Raw genomic sequence first — 22,668 nt, 5'->3', positions numbered from 1 at the left:
AGAGCTCCCTTGTCCCTTCCGCCTTGCGAGGAAACAGCAAAAAAATCACCCATCTACAGACCAGGAAGCAGCTTCTCTCCAGACCGAATCTGCAGGTGCCTCCTTGAGTTTGGATCCCAGCCTCCAGAACTGTGCTAAACCAGTACCTATGGTTTATGCCCAAGGCGCTTTCCCTGACTCCATTCCAGCCGCTCTCCAAGCCCCTCACCTATGAAATGTACTGGACATCTTTGAGGGGGGTGTGTACACATCACCACGAGACCAAACATCTTCACGGAATGCCTGTTCCCACCCATATGACACATGAACTATGTGCCTGAAGATATTTAGGAGGGACCCAAGAAAGAGTTGGCTATTGTCTCAAGCAGATTCATGTTTTCAGACCCACAAGCAGAGCTGACAAGGGCAAAGGAAAGAACACTCGGAGGGTAAGTTATCCAAATCCCTTTAATCCTCAGCTGGCCACAAGGACAGCTGCACCCAGAAAGCTCTGGGACGGCGCTGACGGCCGTGTGCGGAACCACCCCCGGAAGCACCAAGCTTGGGAAGGCTCCCAAGCTGCAGGGCTGTTGGGATTGTTCTGGAACCTACCACTCTGCACTCGGCATCCGGCCCGCTTCCTTTTTACGACCACTTCACATTTTGCATCCTACCTGTTAACGTGGGGTCACACCACTTAGCAGTTAATGAGATTAATGGTGTGTAATTCAGAAACGAAGTGCTCCCACATACGTCTGCCCCCTGCAGACACGCAGAACACAGCCCCCTTCCACGAGGGTAAGAAGACAAATAAAACCACTTCTTTGTCCCTGCCTCTGACGGGAGCTGCTAGCTTAGAGGGAGCGAGTGGCTTCCCCTCAGGCGTAATGAAGTCTTGGTCATGGGGACAAGATGACAGATTCACTCAATTTGGGCAGCTTGAAAACCTGTGGGTCTTAGACAAGAACCAGGAGCAAATTCCCACCGAGCGGGAGGCATATGATTCCCACCGAGCCGGAGGCATACGACTCACTTCCCGCCCCGCCCCCTAAAAACCCTGCTTGGTTTACTCAGCACCGGCTGAGCACCAGCAATTTCTTTGATTGTCCATCCGGAGCAGTTTTTAAAACCAGATTAAAGCCACTTGTCAGAAGCAAATTTGCCTAAGGGCAGGAAAAATCCCAAGAACTGATCAGTGAGGGCTCTGCATTAATTGAAGCTTACATAATGTCCCTTTGTGCTTCAAGATTCTATCAAAATGTGTGGGATGGAGATGCAGCTCAGAACAAAGGCCCCCTCTTGCCGGCCTGGCAGCGCAGAGCCCTAGATGGAAGGTTTTCAGCCTGTAGGGGGCGCTGCCTCTGAGTTGAGGTTGTGGGATGAGGCCGGATGCGGTCTCCTTTTTTTTTTTTTTTTAAGATTTTATTTATTTATTCGACAGACAGAGATCACAAGTAGGCAGAGGAGGCAGGCAGAGAAATGGGGGAGCAGGCTCGATTCCAGGACCCTGGAATCATGACCCGAGCCGAAGGCAGAGGCTTTAACCCACTGAGCCACCCAGGCTCCTTGGCGCACACCAGACACCCCCAGCATGAGAAAGGGGGAAGCACAGGGTAAAGCAACCTGGGAGGAGAGGTGATTTGCTGCAGCAAAGTTCTGAGCAGGCAATGGAGATGCCCTCCCCGCTACCCTAGCGGGAGGCAGTCACCCCCAGATGGGCTCCTAAGTGCGCAGTTCTGAAGACGTACACTCGAGCCAACCAGAATGTTCGGGGAAAGAGGACGGGAGAGGAAAAACAAGCATGGCCCCTGAACTACCAGGCTTCGAGGAAACCAGCAAAACCATAAAGCAGAATCGTCCGAAGTAAAGTTGCCACAGACGGAGCATTTATTAAGGCCAGATCCATGCTGAGCGCTTTTCAGTTACGATTGGGTTTAATCCACTCCGAAGCTCTGCCGAGTAGATGGCCCTTCTTGCACACACGTAGAAATAGCCCCAGAGACGTGTAAGCCTGGACCCAGCGTCTCAGAGCGCCCAAGGCAAGGCAAGCGCAAGCCCTGTGCTGCCAGGCTCTGGGGCCCCCGCGCCTCCCGCTTCCCTGGACTTGCTGGCCTCACCTCTTCTGCATGGGAGCTACAGCCTCTCCTCCCACTCACTCTGGCTGCCTCATTCCGGTTTCCAGTCTGCAGCCAGAGCAAAATGGCTTAGAAATAAGCCGGTGGCTACGCTTTGCCATCAGCTGTAGCCCCGGCTGCCTTTCCTGTCTCATCCTACTTGGACCTCACCGTCGATGCATCTGCCTGGAGCCCAGAGCCCTCCTGCTCTTCCCCAGCAGGTCTCAGCCCTACTCATCCTTGTCACCAAAGCCTTCCTGGTCTTCCAGATCTGCTTCACAGGCTCACTTAGTGATGGCTGTAGTCACAGTTGCCATCAACATGGATTGATGATCGTTCCCTCCACTGGAGTAAATGAAGACTGAGTCTTGTCTCTTTTCAATATTGTTTCCCCAGTGTCTAGCATATAATAAACATTGAATATGTGAATGCATGCATGCATGCATGGATGGATGGATGGGTGGATGGGTGGATGGATAGATGGCTAAGTGGATGGGTGATTGGTGGATGGATGACTGGATGGCTGAATGGTTGCATAGATGGAAGAATGGTTGGTGGAAGGATGGATGGTTAGAGGGATGGTTGGGTGGATGGATGGTTGGATAAATGGATGGATGGACGGATGGATGGATGGTGGATGGATGACAGGGTGGATGGATGTTGGGTCGATGGGTGATTGGTGGATGGATGGATGAATGAATGGTGGGTGGATGGACGGTTGGGTGGGTGGGTGATTGGTTGGTGGATGGGTAATGGGATATTTGATTGAATGAGTGGATGAGCAGATACAAGTGAACACAAATCAAAGATTCCAAATATGCAGAAATGTTCGCAAATCATGGTTGTTTGATGTGATGGTTAGGAAAGTTCCTTTCTTCCAGACAGTTTCAGCATTCTAGTACCTATTTAGTCCAAATTTTTCATTTGACTGATGAAGATACAGGAAAATGAGGCTCAGAAAAGGCAAAGTACTTTTGTTTAAATGTTTCTTCAAAAGAAATGAGGTCAAGGCAGCACTTTGCAACCACAATTCCCTGTGCACACTGGTGGGTCTGATGAGTTAGGGGGTGTGCTGCAAGGAATTCGTTACTAATTATAAAGTACAGAAGTCTGTGAATGATCGGTTATTTTCACAAATTAGTATAATTGAAAAGATTAGAAGATTTCCCCACATAACATCACTGCTACTCATTGCATTCCAGTGTTCTTTCTGGAAAAGGAAAGCAAGGGGTAGAGAGAGATCCTGTGAGTTTCACTGCAGCCCCTGAAAACCATCAGTCCTGATTCACTGTTACCAGCTGTGGCAGATGGGGTAGCGATGAGGAGGCTCTGGGCTGGGGGGTGCTCAGCTGCATGGAATCCTGCCTTGGGTATTTAATGACACAGCTGAGCTCTCAGAAGTATGACACTTGGCCTTATTCTCCATTAGGGTTACCTCCCAGGAAGAAGTGAGACTTCTCACTTCTTACAAGCAGCCCCCATAGGTAGAGCTTCCATACAGGTGGGGGTTAAGGTGCTCAAGTCACTGAGATAAGGAGAGCAGTCCAATCTCCTCCTCCAGTTGCCTGCCAGGTGACAAACTCACTGGGGCTGGCCCTCCCCAGCCTTCGAGGCACCCTGCACATGTCTGCAGCCTGGCACTGGGTAGGGAAGTTTAGTTCAGGGGGCAGTATCAGGAACCCCCATTTTGGACTTGTCTTCCAGTCCAAACTTGCCACTGATAAAGCTGGCTTTCTTCTCCTTGCAGACTCTGGTGCCAAGTTCATGATTGACTCAGAATCTGGTGGGAAAGGATGTGATGAATTAGCTACCCAAACCCCAAGAGCAATTTCAGAGGACTGTGGTGTTTTCTTTTTCCCATACATTTCTAGGACCTGCCAAAATCTGAATTAACCCTGGGGCCATGTTGACCATGTGACTTTTCTTCAGTAGAAGGATGACTGAGACCCCAACCAGAGAAAGAAAACTAAACTCCAAAATGTTTTCAGGTCTTCCCAACATTGAATCAGAATGAGCCTGGTTAATTTGGGAACCGCATTGATCTTCACAATGACACAGTTAAACTGCTAGTCACCTAATCAATTCAGTGTCCTTTATTCTTACCCTTTGCTTTGTATTTTTCTCTCTGTGAATCATAAATCTGGTAACCAAGTGCCCTAGGGTTATCAATAACTACGATTCCTAGAGTTACTCTCCTCACTATGAAATGCCCAGTTCCGAGTTTTTCTTCCTTTCTCTTTTCCATCCCAAACAAGGTAGACTGCCTAAGAAGATAGTCTCCTCAAGAATCTTGATATATCAAGAATTTGATATATGCCCCGAGCATCTGATTCTTGATTTCTGCTCAGGTCATGATCCCAGGGGCATGAGATCAAGCCCCACATCGGATTCTGGACTCAGCAGAGTCTGCTTGGGATTCTCTCTCTCCCTCTCCTTCTGCCCCCTCACCCCCATTCATGCATATGCTCTCTCTCTCTCTCTCTCTTTCTCTGTCAATAAAAAAAAAAAAAAGTCTTTTAAAAAAGAGAACTTGGGGGTGCCTGGGTGGCTCAGTGGGTTAAAGCCTCTGTCTTCGGCTCAGGTCATGATCTCAGAGTCCTGGGATCGAGCCCCGCATCAGGCTCTCTGTTCAGCAGGGAGCCCGCTTCCTCCTCTCTCTCTGCCTGCCTCTCTGCCTACCTGTGATCTCTGTCTGTCAAATAAATAAATTTAAAAAAAAATCTTAAAAAAAAAAGAGAACTTGATATATGATTGGGCCAACTATAGCAGATCATTCTAGATCACTTATTAATGACTAACAAGAGTTGTGTAGGATATGTCCTCCATTTTTACATTTCTATCAGGAGCTTTTATATACTAAATCCTGTATTTCTCATAATACAATTGTTAGGTGTGCAAGAAAGCTTTCCCTGGTCTTTAGATGATACAGGAAGCACTAGATGAAACATGGTTAAACAAGTTTCTTTACTGCAGGACTTCTCAGTGCCTTTGAGATACCACTATATATTGTGAATCAACAAGAAGATATATGTACACTGTATCCCAAACTTGGTGTTTCTCAAAAATCTTCCTCTGCCCCCTTTTCTGACAGAGCATTTAGTGAGAAGGATGTGCCACACGCAGAACATAGGATGGGATGCACAGCCATATGTGAAAGGAAGCTTTGGTAAGGAAATTTCAACTGTCCTTTATAGAACTAGAAGGATAGTTCTCAAAACACACTACCACACACCCCCTGTACTCACCTCTCACCTGCTCTGGAACATGCTTATAAATCATGAACATGTGAATAGCTCTTTTGTGCCTCAGAGAAAGGCAAGCTGCGGGCTTTGCACATATAGGGAGTTTTTTCCCCCTCCACGGTAATATCCCCTAACTCTTCTCTGAAATGAGAACTTCCTACTCCCCTCCATTGTGGGAATACCCCCTTTCCCTCCTCCATGGTAAGACCCCCTTCCTTCCCTGAAAAGCCCAGACCCTGTCACCTTCCTCTGTGGTAGGATCCCCCAGGCACCTCCCTCCACGGAGGGACCCCCTCCCTGAGCCATAGATGCTCCCTCTTCTATCCTCCTGAGGCCTGCATGCGGACGCTCTCTCGGTGGTGGTATTTGTTCACTCACTCGCTTTCCCGCTGGGTACAACCTCCTGGAAGTTAGAGGGAATGCATCTCATTTATTTTGCTATCTAGGTCTAGCACTGGTCCCTACTCTGCCAAATGAATGATTGGATGATGGAATGAATACAGAAATGAGGAGTAATTTTTTTAACTGACATTAAAGAAAACCCTTACTTCAGTTAACTCCCGTACTGTGAGATATACTGCCTATTCCAGGGACTTTGGAAAAGGATTTATGTTCTAAGTGATTCGAGCTGAGGAAAGAAGTCTCAAGTTAAGAGAGAGAGATTGCCAAGTCTCAACAACTAAACCTGGTATTTCATGGAGAAAGGCACCGCCTCAGAAACTTCTTGGCCATCCCAGCAGATTAAATCCAATCTACAAACGTGATCCTAATTTGTCCAAATGACGCTTCCTGCACAGATGCCAAGGAGCCCATGACCTTGACAGCCCTGTCAGACTCAGCTTTGTATTTTTAATCCAGTTTTAACTCTTTCCTGTGCTCATTTTGGGCCAGAAAAAAACAAAGACCACAAAGCCTGTGTCACCCATGTGATAGACAAGAGGAAAACAGTGGTAGGTTCTAAAGAGTTATGGGAGGAGTGATAAAACCCCAAAGTATCCTTATTATTCAAGGCGAGCTCTGCCACAAGGATTTACATGACTTCAAGGTCAAAGTGTCAGTCCACTTGTGAGACTTCATGATCCAGCATAGTGTGTGTATGCGGGGGAGGGAGGGGCCAGGCAACCAAATTCCAAGGAAAATTCAAAAAACTGTCTTCTAATCAATTTTTTCAGCATCTGTCTCGTGGGGTCTAAAAGACAGCAGAATGACCCAATTTTGCGGTCCCAGACTGATTGCTGGAAGGTGTTGCCAGATTGTCGCACACAGAGCTCCCCATAGTTGGCACAAATCCACATCTCTTTCTGGGTGTCACTCACTTCTGTCATTGTCCTCCCAATGTATCTAGGTACTGTCATGACCAGACACTAATTCATTTAAACGCATTTAGTTTTTTGTTTTCTTTTTTCTTTTCTCTTTTTTCCTTTCTTTTCCTTTCCTTTTCCTCTTCTTTCCTTTCCTTACTTTTCCTTTCTTTTCCCTTTCTTTCTTCCTCTCTCTCTGTTTCTTTCTTTCTTTCTTTTTTAGTGAGGGAGAGAGAAAGAACCAGAGAGATGGAGAGAGAGAGAGAGAAACCTTAAGCAGACTCCCCACTGAGTATGGGAGCCTGACACGGAGCTCCATCTCAGGACCCTGAGAACATGACCTTAGCCAAAACCAAGAGTTGGTCACTCAACCGACTGTGCCACCCAGGTGCCCCTTTCTTAATTCTTCTTTTGGTCACACATCTGCCTTTATTGTAAGCAGCAGGTAGGACACTTCCAGCGATAATAAAAAAATAAAAAAATTAATTTACAGAAGCAGAAATTCAGTGACACCAGTGGGTTGGAACCCTTGGGAGCTCATATGTAGACACCAACTCAGAGCAGGCAGGAAGAGGACTCCAAAGCCCATGAAGAGTGAGGCCAACAAGGAGACGAGGAGCTCTTTGTAGACATCCCTATTGTACTTAGTGGAGGGAACCCCGTAAACAAAGAACCAGGCAGTAAAGAACATGCTGGTGGCCAATAGCACCATGGTGAGATGAGGGAGGAGAGCCAGGTTCATGGGGCTGGAGTACCTGCTCATGGCCTTGAGCTCCATTTTGCCAGGTATAGGATTATCCACCACTCTGCCACCAGAATAATACATCAGCGATATTTTCTTCATTTAAAGTTAAATCCTACTACTTAGCCACAGAAAAATGCAAGCAGTGGTTTCTTGTGTGCCTGGGTTATGTTGGTATTTTTTCTTTGTTTTGATATCAAGAAAGAACAAATAGCGGTAAACATATTTTTGTTAATATTCCTTCTTGATAAGACTTCTAATACGTATTAAAATCATCTTCCTGCCTTTGTCAACACAGTAAAAACAGGAAACATATTGGAATCTTCCCTTGATGACTGAAAAACCTTTCAGAAAATTTGGGGCATTCCCTGAATTAAAAGATGTTACCAAAGTTACCTATGTGAGGCTGAGCTCATGTGTACTGAGCTCAAAAATGTGCTAGTCACCAGCCTGTTTGGTTGGGATTTGTCTCTCTATAATCCCACTGGCCTAAATGTGTATGGGGTGGAGGGAGTTGATGAGTCAACATCATCGAGGGGCCAACTTGGTTCCATGTTAAAGATATAAAACCATCCCAGGCTCTTCCCAACTTCTCTCCCATCTTCCCAACATGAACACAGCTGCAGTGACGATTTGGGAAGATTTACTCCTGTCCAAGTTGGCATGTGAGGCCACAAAAAGAAAAGAGACTAGAAGTGTCTGGAATACAAGCTGCTCTTGAAAAGGAAAGAAAAACAACTCTTGCCCATGGCATCCTCTCTTATTAATATTTTTTTTCTAGGAGTGTCTCCACACGTCTCTCAAAATAAATGCCAGGTGTTTTGCTTCACTTCCATTTAAAACCAGAGAAAGAAACTTGATACGGGTGGCTTTTTGGTCTTTTCAGAGAGCTTGGGTTGGGAAATGTCACATAACGAATTATTAACACAACACGGTGTTGGACTAATGGAGGATCGGCTGCTATAGGAGACACGAGAAACAGAAGCCTGTGATCCCTGGAGATGGAAGGCAGCAGAGTAAGTGCTGCTCTTACCCCAGCTAAGGCCTGGAGGAAGCAGCACAGGGAGAGTGGAGAGTCTGCCTGACTTGAGGGGCTGGAGGAGGCATCTGCGTCTCTGGGCATCAGAGAAGAGAAAGCTGGACAAAGACAGAACTCTGGGGATATCCAAGTACTGATCAGCATGTATATGCACAAATATACCTGCGTCTAAGTTCAGACCACCTGTGAGGTTTACAGGGAAGAATCCTTAAAGCTAACACAGGGCTGGGAAAATCTCCTGTTCCCACCATTCACTGTGGAAAACCTCACAATGCATGGAACATCTGTAAGAGTGCTAGGAAGAGCCTTGCCTCCGTAGTGGAAAACATGAACCTGGACTAAACACTGTTCCAGAAAATATGAACCCTGGGCTAAACAAACACTGCTCTGGTCCCACCTAATGAAGCCCCAAAAGGATTAAGCTGTTCCAAATAACTGAACTGCACCCCAGAGCAAAGTTCAAGAGTATTTAAAAAAATACAAAAATATCCAGAATCCAAAAGCATAAGACCCACGGTGTCTGGAATGCAAAGAAACAGGAAAATATGACCCACAATGAAAAGAAAACTCAATAAAAACCAGCCCAGAAATTATGCAGATGATAGAATTAGTATACAAGGACTCTTTAAAATGTGTTATAACTGTGTTCCATGTGTTCAGGAAGCTAAAGGAAAGATTGAGCATGTTAAGTACAGACATGGAAGATATAAAAAACGATCCCAATCCACACGTGCCTGGCTGGCTCAGTGAGGGGAGCATGCAACTCTTGATCTTGGGGTCGTGATTTTGAGCCCCATAATTGGGTGTATAGATTACTTAAAAATAAAAAAGATCCCAATCAAACATGTCAAGATGAAAACTCTAATGTCTAAAATGAAAAACACACTGTGTGGTATTAGTAACAGATTAGTCATTACAGAGAAAAAGATTAGTGAACTTGAAGACATAGCAATAGAAACAGTCTAAAATGAAAAGCAGAGAGACAAAGACAAAAAAAAAATCTTTTAAACAAGAGTATCCGTGAGTGTGAGATAATTTCAAGCACCCAAATATATGTGTAATTAGAATCCCCAAAGGAGGGAGGGAGATTTTAAAAAACTATTTGAAGAAATAATGGCTGAAATTTTTTTCCAAAAATGACATAAACCATAAAACTGCAGATACAAGAATCTAACTCTCAACACAAGAAATAAGAAGAAATGTACACCAAGGCACATCATAACCAAACTGCTTAAAACCAGTAAAAGCATGAAAAATATTAAAAGCACTTGGAGAAGAAAGGACAGAAGAACAAAAGAAAGGGTGGCAGAAATTTTTGTTGGAAACCACACAAGTTAGAGTGCAGTAGGGCAATATCTTTCAAGTAGAAAAAGAAAAAGAACTGTCTACCTAGAACTTCTTGCCCTGCAAAATCTCTTTCTAAAATACAGGTGAAATTGGGATTTTTTTTTCAGACATTTGAACACTAAGAAAATTAATCACCAGCAGACCTATCTAGGAACCTAGACCTATCTAGGAAGTTGAAGGAAGCCCCTCAAACCAAAAGGAAATAATACCAGATGGCCGGCAGTATCCACCCAAAAGAATAAAGAACAGCAGAAACGGTGACTGTGAAGGTAAACAGAAATTCTTTTTTCCTCATTATGTAAATCTCCTTTAAGAGATAATTGGTTATGTCAAGTCAAAATAACATATACTGTGGGATTTTAAATATATGTAGAAATAAAATGTATGACAACAAAGCATAAAGGCCAAAAGGGGAGAAATAGAAGTCTACTGTTGTACAGGGTAAGACTCTCAAATGTACGTGAAATGGTGCAACATCACTTGAAAGCAGATTGTATTACATTAAAGACGTATAGTATGGGGGCTCCTAGGTGGCTCAGTGGGTAAAAGCCTCTGCCTTCGGCTCAGGTCATGATCTCAGGGTCCTGGGATCGAACCCTGCATTGGGCTCCCTGCTCAGCAGGGAGCCTTCTTCCCCCACCACCTGCCTGCCTCTCTGCCTACTTGTGATCTTTGTCTGTCAAATAAATAAATAAATAAATAAATAAATAAATAAATAATCTTAACCAAAAAAAAAAAAAATCACAGATGCATTCTCTAAAAAAAATTTTTTTTAATTTAAATTAAAAAAAAAAAGATGTATAGTATAGATCGGAAAGCAACCACCTAACATAAATAGTTGTGGCTAATAAGTTAAAAGGGAAATAAAATAGAATCATAAAAATAATGACTTTTTCCAAAAGAAGGCAAAAAAGGAGGGTAAAAGAGATGGAGAAAACAAATAATAAGACTGTAGATTGAAGTCAACCATATTAATAATTACATTAAATGTAAATGTTATAAACATTTCAGTTAAAAGGCAGCAATATTCAGAATGGGTGAAAAAAAGGAAGACCCAACTGTAAGCTGTTTACAAGAAAGCATTTCAAATTTTGCTTAAAAACACAGATAGATTAAAAGTAAGAGAATGGGGTGCCTGGGTGGCTCAGTGGTTTGGGCCTCTGCCTTCGGATGGGGTCATGATCTCAGGGTCCTAGGATCGAGTCCCGCCTTGGGCTCTATGCTTGGCAGGGAGCCTGCTTCCTCCTCTCTCTGCCTGCCTCTCTGCCTACTTGAGATCTCTCTCTGTCAAATAAATAAAATCTTAAAAAAATAATAAATAAGAGAATGGGTGGGGGAAGCCATACTGTGAAAATACTAGTGAAAAGAAAGCAGTTATGTCTGTATTATATGGAACAAACAGATTTTGCAGCAAGGAATATTACCAGCCATAAAGAAGATCATTATAATGATAAAAGGTTCAATTCATCAATAGGACATAAACATTCTAAAGTTTATTTAATAACAGAGCTTTAAAATATATAAAGCAAAAACTGATGGAAAAAGAAAAAAAAGAAATGGCCAAGTCCACAACTATAAACTGATCGTTCCACACCCTTTTCTTAATAATCGACTGAGCAAGCAGATGGAAAATCAGTACAGATACGAAAGACCAAAAGAACACCACCAAGCAACTTAACCCAGTTGCTATTTACTAAACACTATCCATTAATGGCAGAATTACATTCTTTTCAAGTGCAAATGACACATTTACAAGGTAGACCATATTCTACCCATTTTTTAAAAGTCTCAATAAATTCTAAAAGATTCAAATTATTCCAAGTATATCATCTGGCTGCAATGGAATTAAATTAAAAATTAATAACAAAGGATAACTGGGGTGCCTAGGTGTCTCAGTTGGTTCAGTGTCTCTTCGTTTTGGCGCAGGTCATGATCTCATGGGTCACGGGATGGAGCTGGATGTCCCCACATGTCCAGTGGAAAGTCTGCTTGAGACTTTCTCTCTGCCCCTCCCCTGACTCACATGTGCTCGCTCTCTCTCTCTCATTAAAATAAATAAGTAGATCTTTAAAAAAAAAAAAAAAAAAGAAAGATATCGGAAAAATCCCCCAAGTATTTAAATATTAAACAATACACTTCTAATAGCCCATGAGTCAAAGAAGAAATTAAAAAGGAAATTAGAAAGCATTTGAACTAAATGAAAATGAAAACACAAATATCAAAATGTCACATGCAGTTAAAGCAGGACTTGGACTTTCAATGCACTAAAACACCTATATTAAGGGAAAAAAAGTCTCAAATCAATGACCTCAGCTTCTACCTTAAGAAACTACAGAAACAGGGGTGCCTGAGTGACAGCCAGTTAGGTGTCCAACTCTTGTTGTCGGCTCAGGTCATGATCTTAGGGTTGTTAGATCGAACTCCACGTGGAGCCTGCTGAAGATTCTCTCCCTCCCTCCCCCTCTGCCCACCTCCATCTCTTTCCCTCTAAAAAAAAAAAGAAAGAAAGAAAGAAAGAAAGAAAGAAAGAAAGAAAGAAAGAAAAGAAAAAGAAACCACAGAAATATTTGCACAACACTGACCTGTACACAGAATTGGTTAAGATGGTAAATTTTTTTTTTAAAGATTTTATTTATTTATTTGACAGACAGAGATCACAGGTAGACAGAGAGGCAGGCAGAGAGAGAGAGGGAAGCAGGCTCCCTGCTGAGCAGAGAGCCCAATGTGGGACTCGATCCCAGGACCCTGAGATCATGACCTGAGCCGAAGGCAGCAGCTTAACCCACTGAGCCACCCAGGCGCCCAGATGGTAAATTTTTTTTAACCGTCTTTTTTTACCACAGTAAAAAATCATTTGAAAATCCAACAAGTAGTTGTGTATAAAAGAACCCAGACACCGAACTGTATGTTGCTGTTTAATCCCCCTTTATGTGAAGTTCAAGACCTGGCAAAACTAATTCATGGTGGTAGAAGTCAGAATAGTTGTTATTCTGGGGCTGGCTATTGATTCGGAAGTGACAGGATAGAATGTTCTGGGGCAACAGGAATGATCTAACTCTAGAGCAGAGCTTGATCACACAGGTGCATAGGGATGTAAACATTCATCAAGCTTTCAGCTTCAGGGGTGCCTGGGTGGCTCAGTCAGTTAAGCATCTGCCTTCAGCTCAGGTCATGAAACCAGGGTCCTAGAATCGAGTCCCGCATCTGGCTCCTTGCTCAGTGAGGAGCCTGCTTCTCTCTCTGCCTGCTCTCTGCCTACTTGTGCTCTTTCTCTCTGTGTGTGTCAAATAAATAAAATCTTTAAAAAAAAAAAAAGCTCTTAGCTTCATACTCTTACAGAATGTATCTTACACCAATACAAAAAGATAATTGGAAAAAAAAAACAACAACTATGAAGACAGTGAAAAGATCAGTAGTCACCAGGGGCTGTTAGGGGAGGGAGAGGAGGAATGAACAGGTAGAAACAGGAGATTTCTTAAGTCACTGAAACCCTTCTGTAAGAGATTGCAGTGGTGGGGACGTGGCATTATGGATTTGCCAAGCCCAGAGACTGTATGTCCAACACAAGGGTGACACTTACTGTAAACTGTTGATTTTAATTAATAACAATGTCTCAGTATTGGTTCATTAACTGTAACAAATGTACCAACTAATGCAAAATGTTAATAATAAGGCAAACTGGGGGTGTCCTATTAAGCATCCGACTCATGGTGTCAGCTTAGGTCTTGATCTCAGGGTTGTGAGTTCAAATCCTTCACTGGGCTCTATGCTCAGCATGGAGTCTACTTAAAAAAAAAAAACAAAAATAGGGCAAACTGTTAGAAGGAAGTGGGGGTATGTGAGAATTCTCTGTGCTGCTCAATTTTTCTGTAAACCTGAAACTGCTCTAAAATACAGTCTATTAATTATTTAAATGGACCATATATATTTATACTAATATATTATTTACATATTTAAATATGATTATATATAAACATGTATGTTCATACGTTGTTTGAAGGTAATGGTTATTTAAATATTTATAAATACATATGTTTATACACACACAGCTATCACAATCAATAAAGAACTTGGAAAATGAGAAAAGCCTGAGGGAAACACTAATATTTTAAGAGTAGTTGTCTGTAGGTGGTTGAGTGCATTGGTGATTCCCCCCCTCCATTTTCACTTTTCTGTATTTTCCAAATTGTGACAATTTAAATGGGATATTATCTCAGGATGGAAACACACTCCTGTCCTCTTTTCAAATGCTCTGTGGAAACCAGATGAGCAGAAAGCAGACACACACCTAATTCAGCGCGTGACCTTCTTTTTCAGCCCATGTCACAAGTCGGGGAGCTCACTACCCCTCCTCTCTGTGTTTACTTCCTGCCAGAGATAAATAGTGAGTCAGAAGCAGGACCAGTGGGGCGGAGGCGGCCCCCGCCCGGCCCGGCACACCCTGCCTTGGCGGGAGCTCCCGAGCGGATCTGGAACTTTGCACAACTTTGTTCTGTGGGAACCGTTTGCTACGGCATCAGAGACCTGGGGCTCGTTCAGTAAAGAGCTGGCCCCAGCTGCTGCTCATAAAACAGATCTTTTTGATTTTTCTTTTGTCTGGGTTTGAGAATGGACCTTGTTTATAGGGAAATTAAATTTTAAGAACAGACGGGGGTTTGCTTTCTAATTCCGGAGCCCACAGCACAAATGTTTTCAGACACCCGTGAGAGCTCAGAACCGTGGCTCCGAGCCCAGGCTTCCGGGCACCACCAAACCCAGCTGGATTCCAGGCCCCACCAAGCCACACTTTGGGGGGGGGGGGCATTTCTTCACCTCCTCGACCCACCCCCCATGGCCTTCTGGAGGTCATCTGCAGGCGTCAGCGCTGAGCAGTGGGTGTGGCGTTTCAGCCCCGGGTCCCACGCCCAGCTGGCAGGTGACTCGTGGAAGGCAAGGCTCAAGGAACACCCTCCGCCAGCGCCTCAAGTTTCATGTTTCAAACCATCTTTCTACCCTTCCCTGAGCTCCTGCTACCCAAACGCCGAGGATTTCTGTGCTAGTAAGAATTTGTATGTTTGAAAAAAACAAGCGGTTGAGCTCACTACATATGCCCCATCTTCCCTTTCCAGACTTAAAGAAGTTCTGGAATTCTCTACGGAAGAACCAAGTAAGTCTAGTCCTTCCTAAATTCTGTCTCTTCTAGCTCTGTAATGATGACAGCTGTTCCCGCTGCCTGGAACTGTCTCCTTCCCCCACGAAGCCCTGTTTCTAGCTGGTTTTGAAGACCCAGCGGCAAGGCTACTCCCTCTGGAGCACTCTCTCCCTTCGCGCAGCAGAGCCGGGCCCTGTCTCCCACCCCCGTGCTGCCACAGAGCCTGCCTGCAGCACTGAGCTTTCTAGAATGATGTGTTTACATGCATCTCTCTACAACTGGACCCACATGTCCTGTTTGTCTTTTTTACCTCTGGTCTCAGGCTCAGAGCTTGGCCTGTGGTGAGCTGCGGATCCGTGTTTGCTAAATAGAATATATCCCCCTCGCGTCCCCCAAAGGGATGACCTAGGTTCGGGTGTCGACAGTGCTGCGTGTAGAGTAGGAGGTGAGCTGTCCCTGAAACACAGGAGCGCCCGGCTTTCTTCCTAAAGATGGAGGACTGTCGTGTGTGTCCCCAGTGAGCCCAGGGTTGTGAGCGGCACACTGTCTTGCCAGCTTCACCAGGTAACAACAGGACTGCCTCCTGGACACTGGCCCTGTGTCTATGGCCCTCAGTAAATACACGTGGTTCACTTTTTCACTTCCCAGCGAATGATCCTCGCCACCCAATTGCTCAAGCCAAAGCTTCCGGAATCTTCCTTGACTGTTCTCTCCCTCCTTCCAAATCCAATCCAACAGCAAGTCCTGGCTTCTCTCAGCTCCAAAATATCCAGAATATCAAAGCTGTATTTCTTCCTCCGTCATTGTCACCACCTCAGAGCCATGGGCTCAGGGGGCCTGGACCCTCCCCAGAGGAGCGAAAAGTGGGCTCTGGGGAGGGGGAAAGATACCTCAGCTATCACAGTGTAATTACAAAGTATTATCGGTCTTAGGGGTGGGGGGTGGGAGGTTGGGGGCACCAGGTGGTGGGTATTGTAGAGGGCACAGATTGCATGGAGCACTGGGTGTGGTGCAAAAATAATGAATACTGTTATGCTGAAAAAATAAAAAATTAAAAAAAAACAAAAAACAAAGTATTATCGGTCTGAGAGGTTACCCAAAGACCACAGAACATATACAATAGATCTATAGTATGGAAATCTTCTGGGGAAGGGCGGGCAATTAGGAATAAAAGGTCCAGGAAGATTCCTGCAGCAGGAGGGAGGGAGATACTGAATCTACGGTTGAGATCCCTGCCCCTACCTGGAGTGGTCTCTCGAGCTGTCCCCTTTAGCTCAGGATGCCCCACCGCTGCCCTCAGAGAACCCCCACAGCACCCAGACTTGGCATCCCACAGCCCCGGGGGATAACACATCAGGTCTGGACCAGCGGCATCAGTGTCACGTGGGAACTGGTTAGGAGCTCATTCTTGAGCCTTGCCCCACACTTACTGCATCAGAATGTCTGGGAAAGAGACCCAGCGATCTGTGTTTTAAGCAGCCTGGCGGGCGATCCTGCTGTCTGCTCACATTTAAGAACCTATGGATCATGGTTAAGACTATAGGCTGTCGAGTTTCCGGTCCTTCATCAGTGATGGAGGCACCAGAAATTCACGTAGGTGCTCCCTGAGAAAAGTCCATTTTCTTTGAACTATCACCGCCGCCTTCCTTGGAAGAATGAGCAGGTAGGATGCCAAAGGTCAGGAAATGGCCACAACACAACTTTTCCCTGCAAAACAGTCACTTCCTCTGGTGCAACCCAATAGCTCTATGATCTGGGGAAGGTTGTAGAATAAGACTCATTGTGTTTTGAGGATTTAAAAAAAAATGGGGGGGGGTTGCTGCCATCCCTGGCTGTTGGTACCCAAGCAGGGAGGAGAAGGCTCATGAGATGGTGGGTGATGGACCCAGAACTGGACGCATGTACCCAGGGCAGCCGTGCTTGGGATGGACATTGCTGAGCAGTAAGAGGGCAACCCGGCTTTGTCCTGGGAGTGTGGGATCATCCTCCCTCAGGAGCCCTGGACTTGTGCACGGATGGGCATCAGGGTCGTGCCTCCCAGCCTCTGCCCAGGTTTGACCAACATAGAGCTAAAGTTCCAACAGTGACACCATGTGGCGAAGGGAAAGCGAGGCAGTTAGATTGATGGGACTCCTTCGGATGAAAAGCTGAACCCCCTTGGGGATGTAGGAATGCCTTCCTTGTGTAATTCAAAGGGAAGAAGCCTCAAGGCAGAAACAGCGGACTTTCTACCGCTACCACTAAAGCATAAATGACATAGGGCTCCAAGCCTCAGTGTCCCCATCTGTACAGCAGAGAGAACGCTGTGTGGAGGTTGTTAGACCAGATTAACATAGGCCTTTCTCCCCACGTTCTGCCCTTGTCTCCAGGCCCAGCAGGAGCCACTGCAAGCCATTCTGTGCTTTCTCTCTGGAGTTTTTCCAAGGAGAAAACACAGTACAAGGTCAATGTCTTCAATCTTTTGTAAAAACCTATAATATATCCTATGAAGAGAAAATGCTGATCGTCTGATGTGGCAAAGAAAGAGGCAACTGTATTTGAGGATGACAAGAGAGCCAGGTCGTAGAAAGTGGCCAACGTCTGAGAGTCCCTCCCTGCTTCCTGACTGTGTCCCCGGGCTCACGGGGGACGGGCACAGAACCCTGAAGGGAATGGCCCTGGGGCTCCCAGCCTCACCAAAGATTCCCCTGGCGCCAAGAGTGTCCTGAAGGCAGCATGGTCTTAGGGCCTGAGGGACCGTGTAGTGTGGACCGGTGCATACCACGGTGGTGAGGGGACAGATGATGGCGACTTCCAGGGACGGCTGGCAAGGGCATTCCCACCAGCCTGACAGAGTAAGGACTTGGAATTGGAAATGAATTGACTTAAAGAAAATCAAAGTGTGTTCTGTGTGCCTAGAGCCTTTGGCGTGGTGTCTGGTCCCCATGTGCAAACTGGTAACTGCCGTTATCTTTATGGCAGATGCCGAGGGTGGCGTGTGTCTCCTCCTGCACACGGCCCGACTCCAGGAGCCCGCTCACCTCTTGAGAGTTTGCGAGCGAGTTAGTCCAGAGCCCTGCACCACAGACAGTCACGCGTCTATAGAGCAGAATTCATGTTTCTCATTGCGAACAGGAAGTTGCTTCTTTGGGCTTGTGGAAGGCGCCTCTTGTATGCTCAGTTCATTTGGCAACGAGAAGCAACTCTTCCTCAAGGGAAAAAGAATAATTGACTAAAGCTGAGGGAACAAGGAGCAAAAGCCCTTCCAGCTGCTGTTATCCCTCAGTCGAGCTGTGACCCAGGCCCCAAATACTTCCCAAGCCTCTTGAGGGATCCCAGAACCTCCATGGGGGAGGAGGGGGCTGGACCTCGGGTCTTGGCCAGCATGGAGGGCCTTCGCAGAGAATTCCAGAAAAGATGAATCTGTTAGTTTCGTGATCACCCCGAGCCAGTTCAGATGGGTCATCGGGTCTCATTGGAGCCGAATTTTAAAACCTCTGTCCAGTAATCCTGATAAAAAGTTCATGAACGAGGAACAGCCGCAGGGGGTCTACGAGGCCAAGGAGGCCTCCCTTTTGCAGAAAACAGGGATCAAAGGTGTTGTTCAAGGCATATTCTGCGATGCCCTCAGCAAAAAAGAACACTCTGCCCCACAATTTCCCTGAAGAATTCTAATGTTCAGGCCAAGGGGTTCAAAGTGCCTCTTCTGGAGGGCATTAGTGGGAACGACCCAGAGTCATACCAGCCAGGCCTGGGAATTCCTGCCACCAGGGGGCGCTCTGACCCACCCGCGATCCCCCATCATTTACAGCCCAAACACACAAATGTTGCTTCAACTCTTGGGTAACATGATACTGCAAAGCATTCATGACCTAAAAATCTCATTATCTATTGTCTATGATGTGTATGTGTGTGTAGCGGGGGCGAGGTCTACCTTTCAATTTTTCATTTTTGTTTTTGGAGCTCCTGTTGATTTATTGCTTTAAGGCTGTAATTAGAGCCTCCTGGAACCCCAGGAGGGTTCTTCCAACCGGATCACGCACTGAACCCACAATCACTGACTGCCTCCAGTGTTCGTGCCTCGAGTCTGTCCTGGGGACTGAATGTTCACATCTGCTGGCCCTCTGCTTGGGAACGCCCCTAAAACTATGGGTGTCAAACACCACATGGGAGGAGTCTGTTGGACTTTTTCCCAATAGCCACAGCAGGGAAATCGGGACCTCCCGGGGGTCATAATGAGGAAGGCTTTGACCGATGGTTCCACTGCACCAGTGTGGCCTTCTTAATTTCTGGAATTCACCCACTAGCCTCCCTGGGACTCAGGGTACCTGTCACGTTAGTAATAGAATTTGAATCCTGTCTTGTCCTCTGGTGCCCTCATTGGCTACCAGGCCGGAATACAGACTCCCCCAACTCGCCACGCATGAGACACCCCTGATACGTCCTTTGGTAGCCTTGATCTTTTTATTCAAGCCTTTATAGGCTTAAATAAGTTCTGATAATGAAGATAAACAACCCGGAGTATTGCTGGAATGGACAGAAGCCCGTAATTGCTAGTTTCATTGGGCAGAAAAACATTAGTTCTCCGATCATGCAGGTCGAGGCAATCCCAAAGCCATCTACAAGCCACTGTTTTGATCATGTCACCATGGAGGACCATGTCATGGGTTTTAGAGTAAATTTTCCAAAGCAAATGCTGAGCTGGTAGCGAGCAAGCCACACGTTGGGCTGGGCCAGTCCTCTGACCCGGGCTCTTACCTGTGCAAGTCTCCATGCCCAGCACTTCCAGACTTCTCCGGGTCCCCTTTCACGTTCTGACCGCTCCCAGGTGGTTGCACAGACCCCGGACTCTGAGCTGGTGAAGTTTTCTGAGCCTGAAGGAAGAGAAATTGGAACAGAAATCAAATAGGAGTGTCTGAAGACACAGAAGCATTTCTCAGTTGGCCACCGGCCACATCAGGTTGTGCGTTTACTTTCTCGTCTGCCTGAGCAGCACTGCGCGTGGGCACGAGCTGCACGGGGAGGCACGCGGGGAGCCCAGCAAGCACGGCACCTGCACTGCTCTGATGGAGGAGACACACGGTTATGCACGAGACTCCAGCTCAGCAGGATGCCTGTGACAGTCCAAGGCCAAGACTGGGGACACCTACCAGACTTCGGGGGGGTGGGGGTCATCTGCTCCCTGGAGAAAGGGAGGATGTCTGCTCTAAGATCTTCAAGTGTCTAACTGGCTTGTGGTGTCACCTAGATGGAAGCCATCTCCTCCTCCCTCCCCCGCGGTCCCATGAACCAGAATTCCACCGGAAACCCAGGCAAGACACTGAACAAAGAAAATGATGAGCCCTTGGAAACTTGGGCCCACCGTCCAAGGCCCGAGCCATTCAGAGAGGCCGTCGCTTTTCCTTCACTCCCACAATAAGCTCGTCTGCCAGATAAGCACTTTTTAAAACCAAGAAAGGACGGTCCAAACTTCAGATCACGGGACAGAAAGAAATGAGAGGTTTTAAAAAATCAATTTAAATAATTCTCATTTAATGGGGCTCCTGGGTGGCTCAGTTGGCTAAGCATCTGCCTTTGGCTCAGGTCATGTTCCCAGGGTCCTGGGATCGAGTCCTGCTTCAGGCTCCTTGCTTAGTGGGGAGTCTGCTTCTCCCTCTGCCTGCCACTCCCCCTGTTTGTGCTCGCTCTCTGTGTTAAATAAATAAATAAAATCATAGCTTTGTGCAGTGGCAGTATCATAGCAAATGAGGTTTATCCGAGGTGTGATTATTGCTAATTAAATAAATAAGATCATAAATAAATAAATAGGGCTCATTATAAATAAGTAAGGCTCATAAATAAATAAATAAGGCTCATTAAGTGTAGAATAAATGTCAGAAAGGGGAAAAGGGCTTCTTTAAACCCAAAGCAATGGCTGTCTTTCAGCCCATCTTCCCGGCAGTGCTCCTTCACAGGTCCCCACAGCCCTGCCCACTGGGGCGCACACAAGACTTCCCAAAGACCCAGAGGGGCAGGAATCTGGTGAGGGTTCTGCAGAATAAGAATGCGGCATTACCAACAGCCTGTTTGTAGACATTGCGGACAAAGGCAGCCTGCGCCGAGAGACTAGTGCCAGCAGGCAGAGAGAAGCCGGGTGAGGGACAGAGGGGCAGCGGTCCCAGTGATGTGGAGGCTTTGGTACCACTTGGTCTGGGGCCCAGCCTGTTCTGCCCCCTCCAACCAACGATTACCCGAGATCTCAAGTCCCTGTTTGCCTTCTCTGGTACAAGTTGGATTTCTGTCACTTGCAACCCAAAAAAGTACATTCCATTAATGATCAGACCAGCTTTGAAGGAGACGAAGTGTTCTATGTCAGCTAAGTTTAAGAAGTGCTTGTTATCTAGCCCTCTTTTCACGGAGTGAAATTCATGGAGTGCCAGAAAGGGTCTGAGAAGTTCTGTGGTCAAATGACATTGAATTCTAACTCCCTTTCCCAAAGTTTCTTGACATCAGGATCCTTCTGTTCACGTGTCACCTGTCACATCTCCTAGAGCTAGTGTTCCATGGAACACAGTTTTGGGGACAGTTAACACAAGGCCTCATTTCTTTTCGCCTTGCTTAAACCTGGCAGATGATCCAAATCTACAGGGCAGAGCAGCCCCTAGCCTGGGGGGGCGCCTGTGTGAACATTGGAAGGCGGCGTCGCTCCGGGCAGGTGCATGGCCTGTGAGCAGACAGCACCTTCATGTGAATTAGAAACAGCTTCCCTGTCCTCCAGGTGTTACAGCTCAGACCTAGGCACATGGCTTGTTGGGTGCTTGGGAGAAACCGAGCTCCGTGAACCCCTGGTCCCGTCCTTGAGGGAGGCGGTAGAGGTGAGGTACCAGGAGACAGGCAAGAAGAGCTCGTCTGGACTTTGCGGGGCTCCCTGTGTCTGCCTGCTCCTTGTTGCCAGAAATCTTCTCTCACCCCTCAGGGCCGCTGCTCCAGAGACAGACCCCGCCGGCCCTGCCCAACAAAACCAGCAGCTGGAAATACAAAAGGCCTCTCCTAAGCCCAACAATTTACCAGTTGTGACTACGGATCCTGATGCAGCCAAATCATTTGATAAATATCTCATTTCACCCAGTTTTCCAGAAAGTATTTATTGATTTGTTGATCTATTCAATTATCTAAAATACACTCATCCGGGTGGCTCAGGCGGTTAAGCGTCTGCCTTCAGCTCAGATCATGATCATGGAGACCTGGGAGGGAGCCCATGCTCAGCAGGGAGCCTGCTTCTCCCTCTCCCTCTGCCCTTCTCCCCTGCCCCCACTCATGTTCTCTACATTCATCTAAACCATACCATGCACAAGAACCAATGCTAGAAGTGGGGGCTACAAAAATGAATGAGGTTCCATCCCTTCCCTAGAGTTGCTCAGTCTAGGGAGACAGTACCCCATGCCTTGACCACAGATGTATAAACACAGGCCAAGGGGAGACCCAGTCCTCCCAGGGAGGGAGAACGCCACCCACCAGCTCTATCAACTTCCAGGCTGGGGTTGTTGGAAACCAATTCTGGAGCTTCCATGGGACATGTGGGTGCAAATCATCAGTTCAATCTGGACTTAGGGGGTCTTCCTAACACCTTGAATCTGCTGTTGGATGGGTGGTGTCCTTGACCTTCACATACAGCCTAAAGAGCAAGTCGGTGTTGGTTCTGTTTCCCCCGACTAGGGCACGTATCTGAATGGCTGGCTGCTTTGATCCCCCAGTTGTGTCCAAAGGTAAAATATCAAAGAAGCCTCAGCTCTCAGGGGCCACACATCCTAGTGT

The 22,668-nt window shown here is 46.4% G+C and overlaps 1 protein-coding gene and 1 pseudogene across 14 annotated transcripts in view; one reads left to right on the top strand and one right to left on the bottom strand.

Annotated features, from left to right (window-relative positions):
- Positions 1-22,668, bottom strand: part of TACC2 (transforming acidic coiled-coil containing protein 2) — a 205,913-nt gene that overhangs the window by 142,906 nt on the left and 40,339 nt on the right. For 13 of the 14 annotated variants that reach the window (XM_047703147.1, XM_047703149.1, XM_047703139.1 and 10 more), the window contains one exon: positions 19,633-19,748. In XM_047703147.1, coding sequence (XP_047559103.1) covers positions 19,633-19,748 — 116 coding nt within the window. The remainder of the gene's footprint in view (positions 1-19,632; positions 19,749-22,668) is intronic. The other variant, XM_047703140.1, reaches the window with a different exon arrangement.
- Positions 20,590-20,675, top strand: LOC125085318 (uncharacterized; annotated as a pseudogene).

Source organism: Lutra lutra, chromosome 14 (assembly GCF_902655055.1).
Source record: "Lutra lutra chromosome 14, mLutLut1.2, whole genome shotgun sequence".
NCBI classification, from domain to species: Eukaryota; Metazoa; Chordata; class Mammalia; order Carnivora; family Mustelidae; genus Lutra; species Lutra lutra.
Note: the sequence above shows the minus strand (reverse complement) of the source record. Positions and strands in the feature narration are given on the sequence as shown.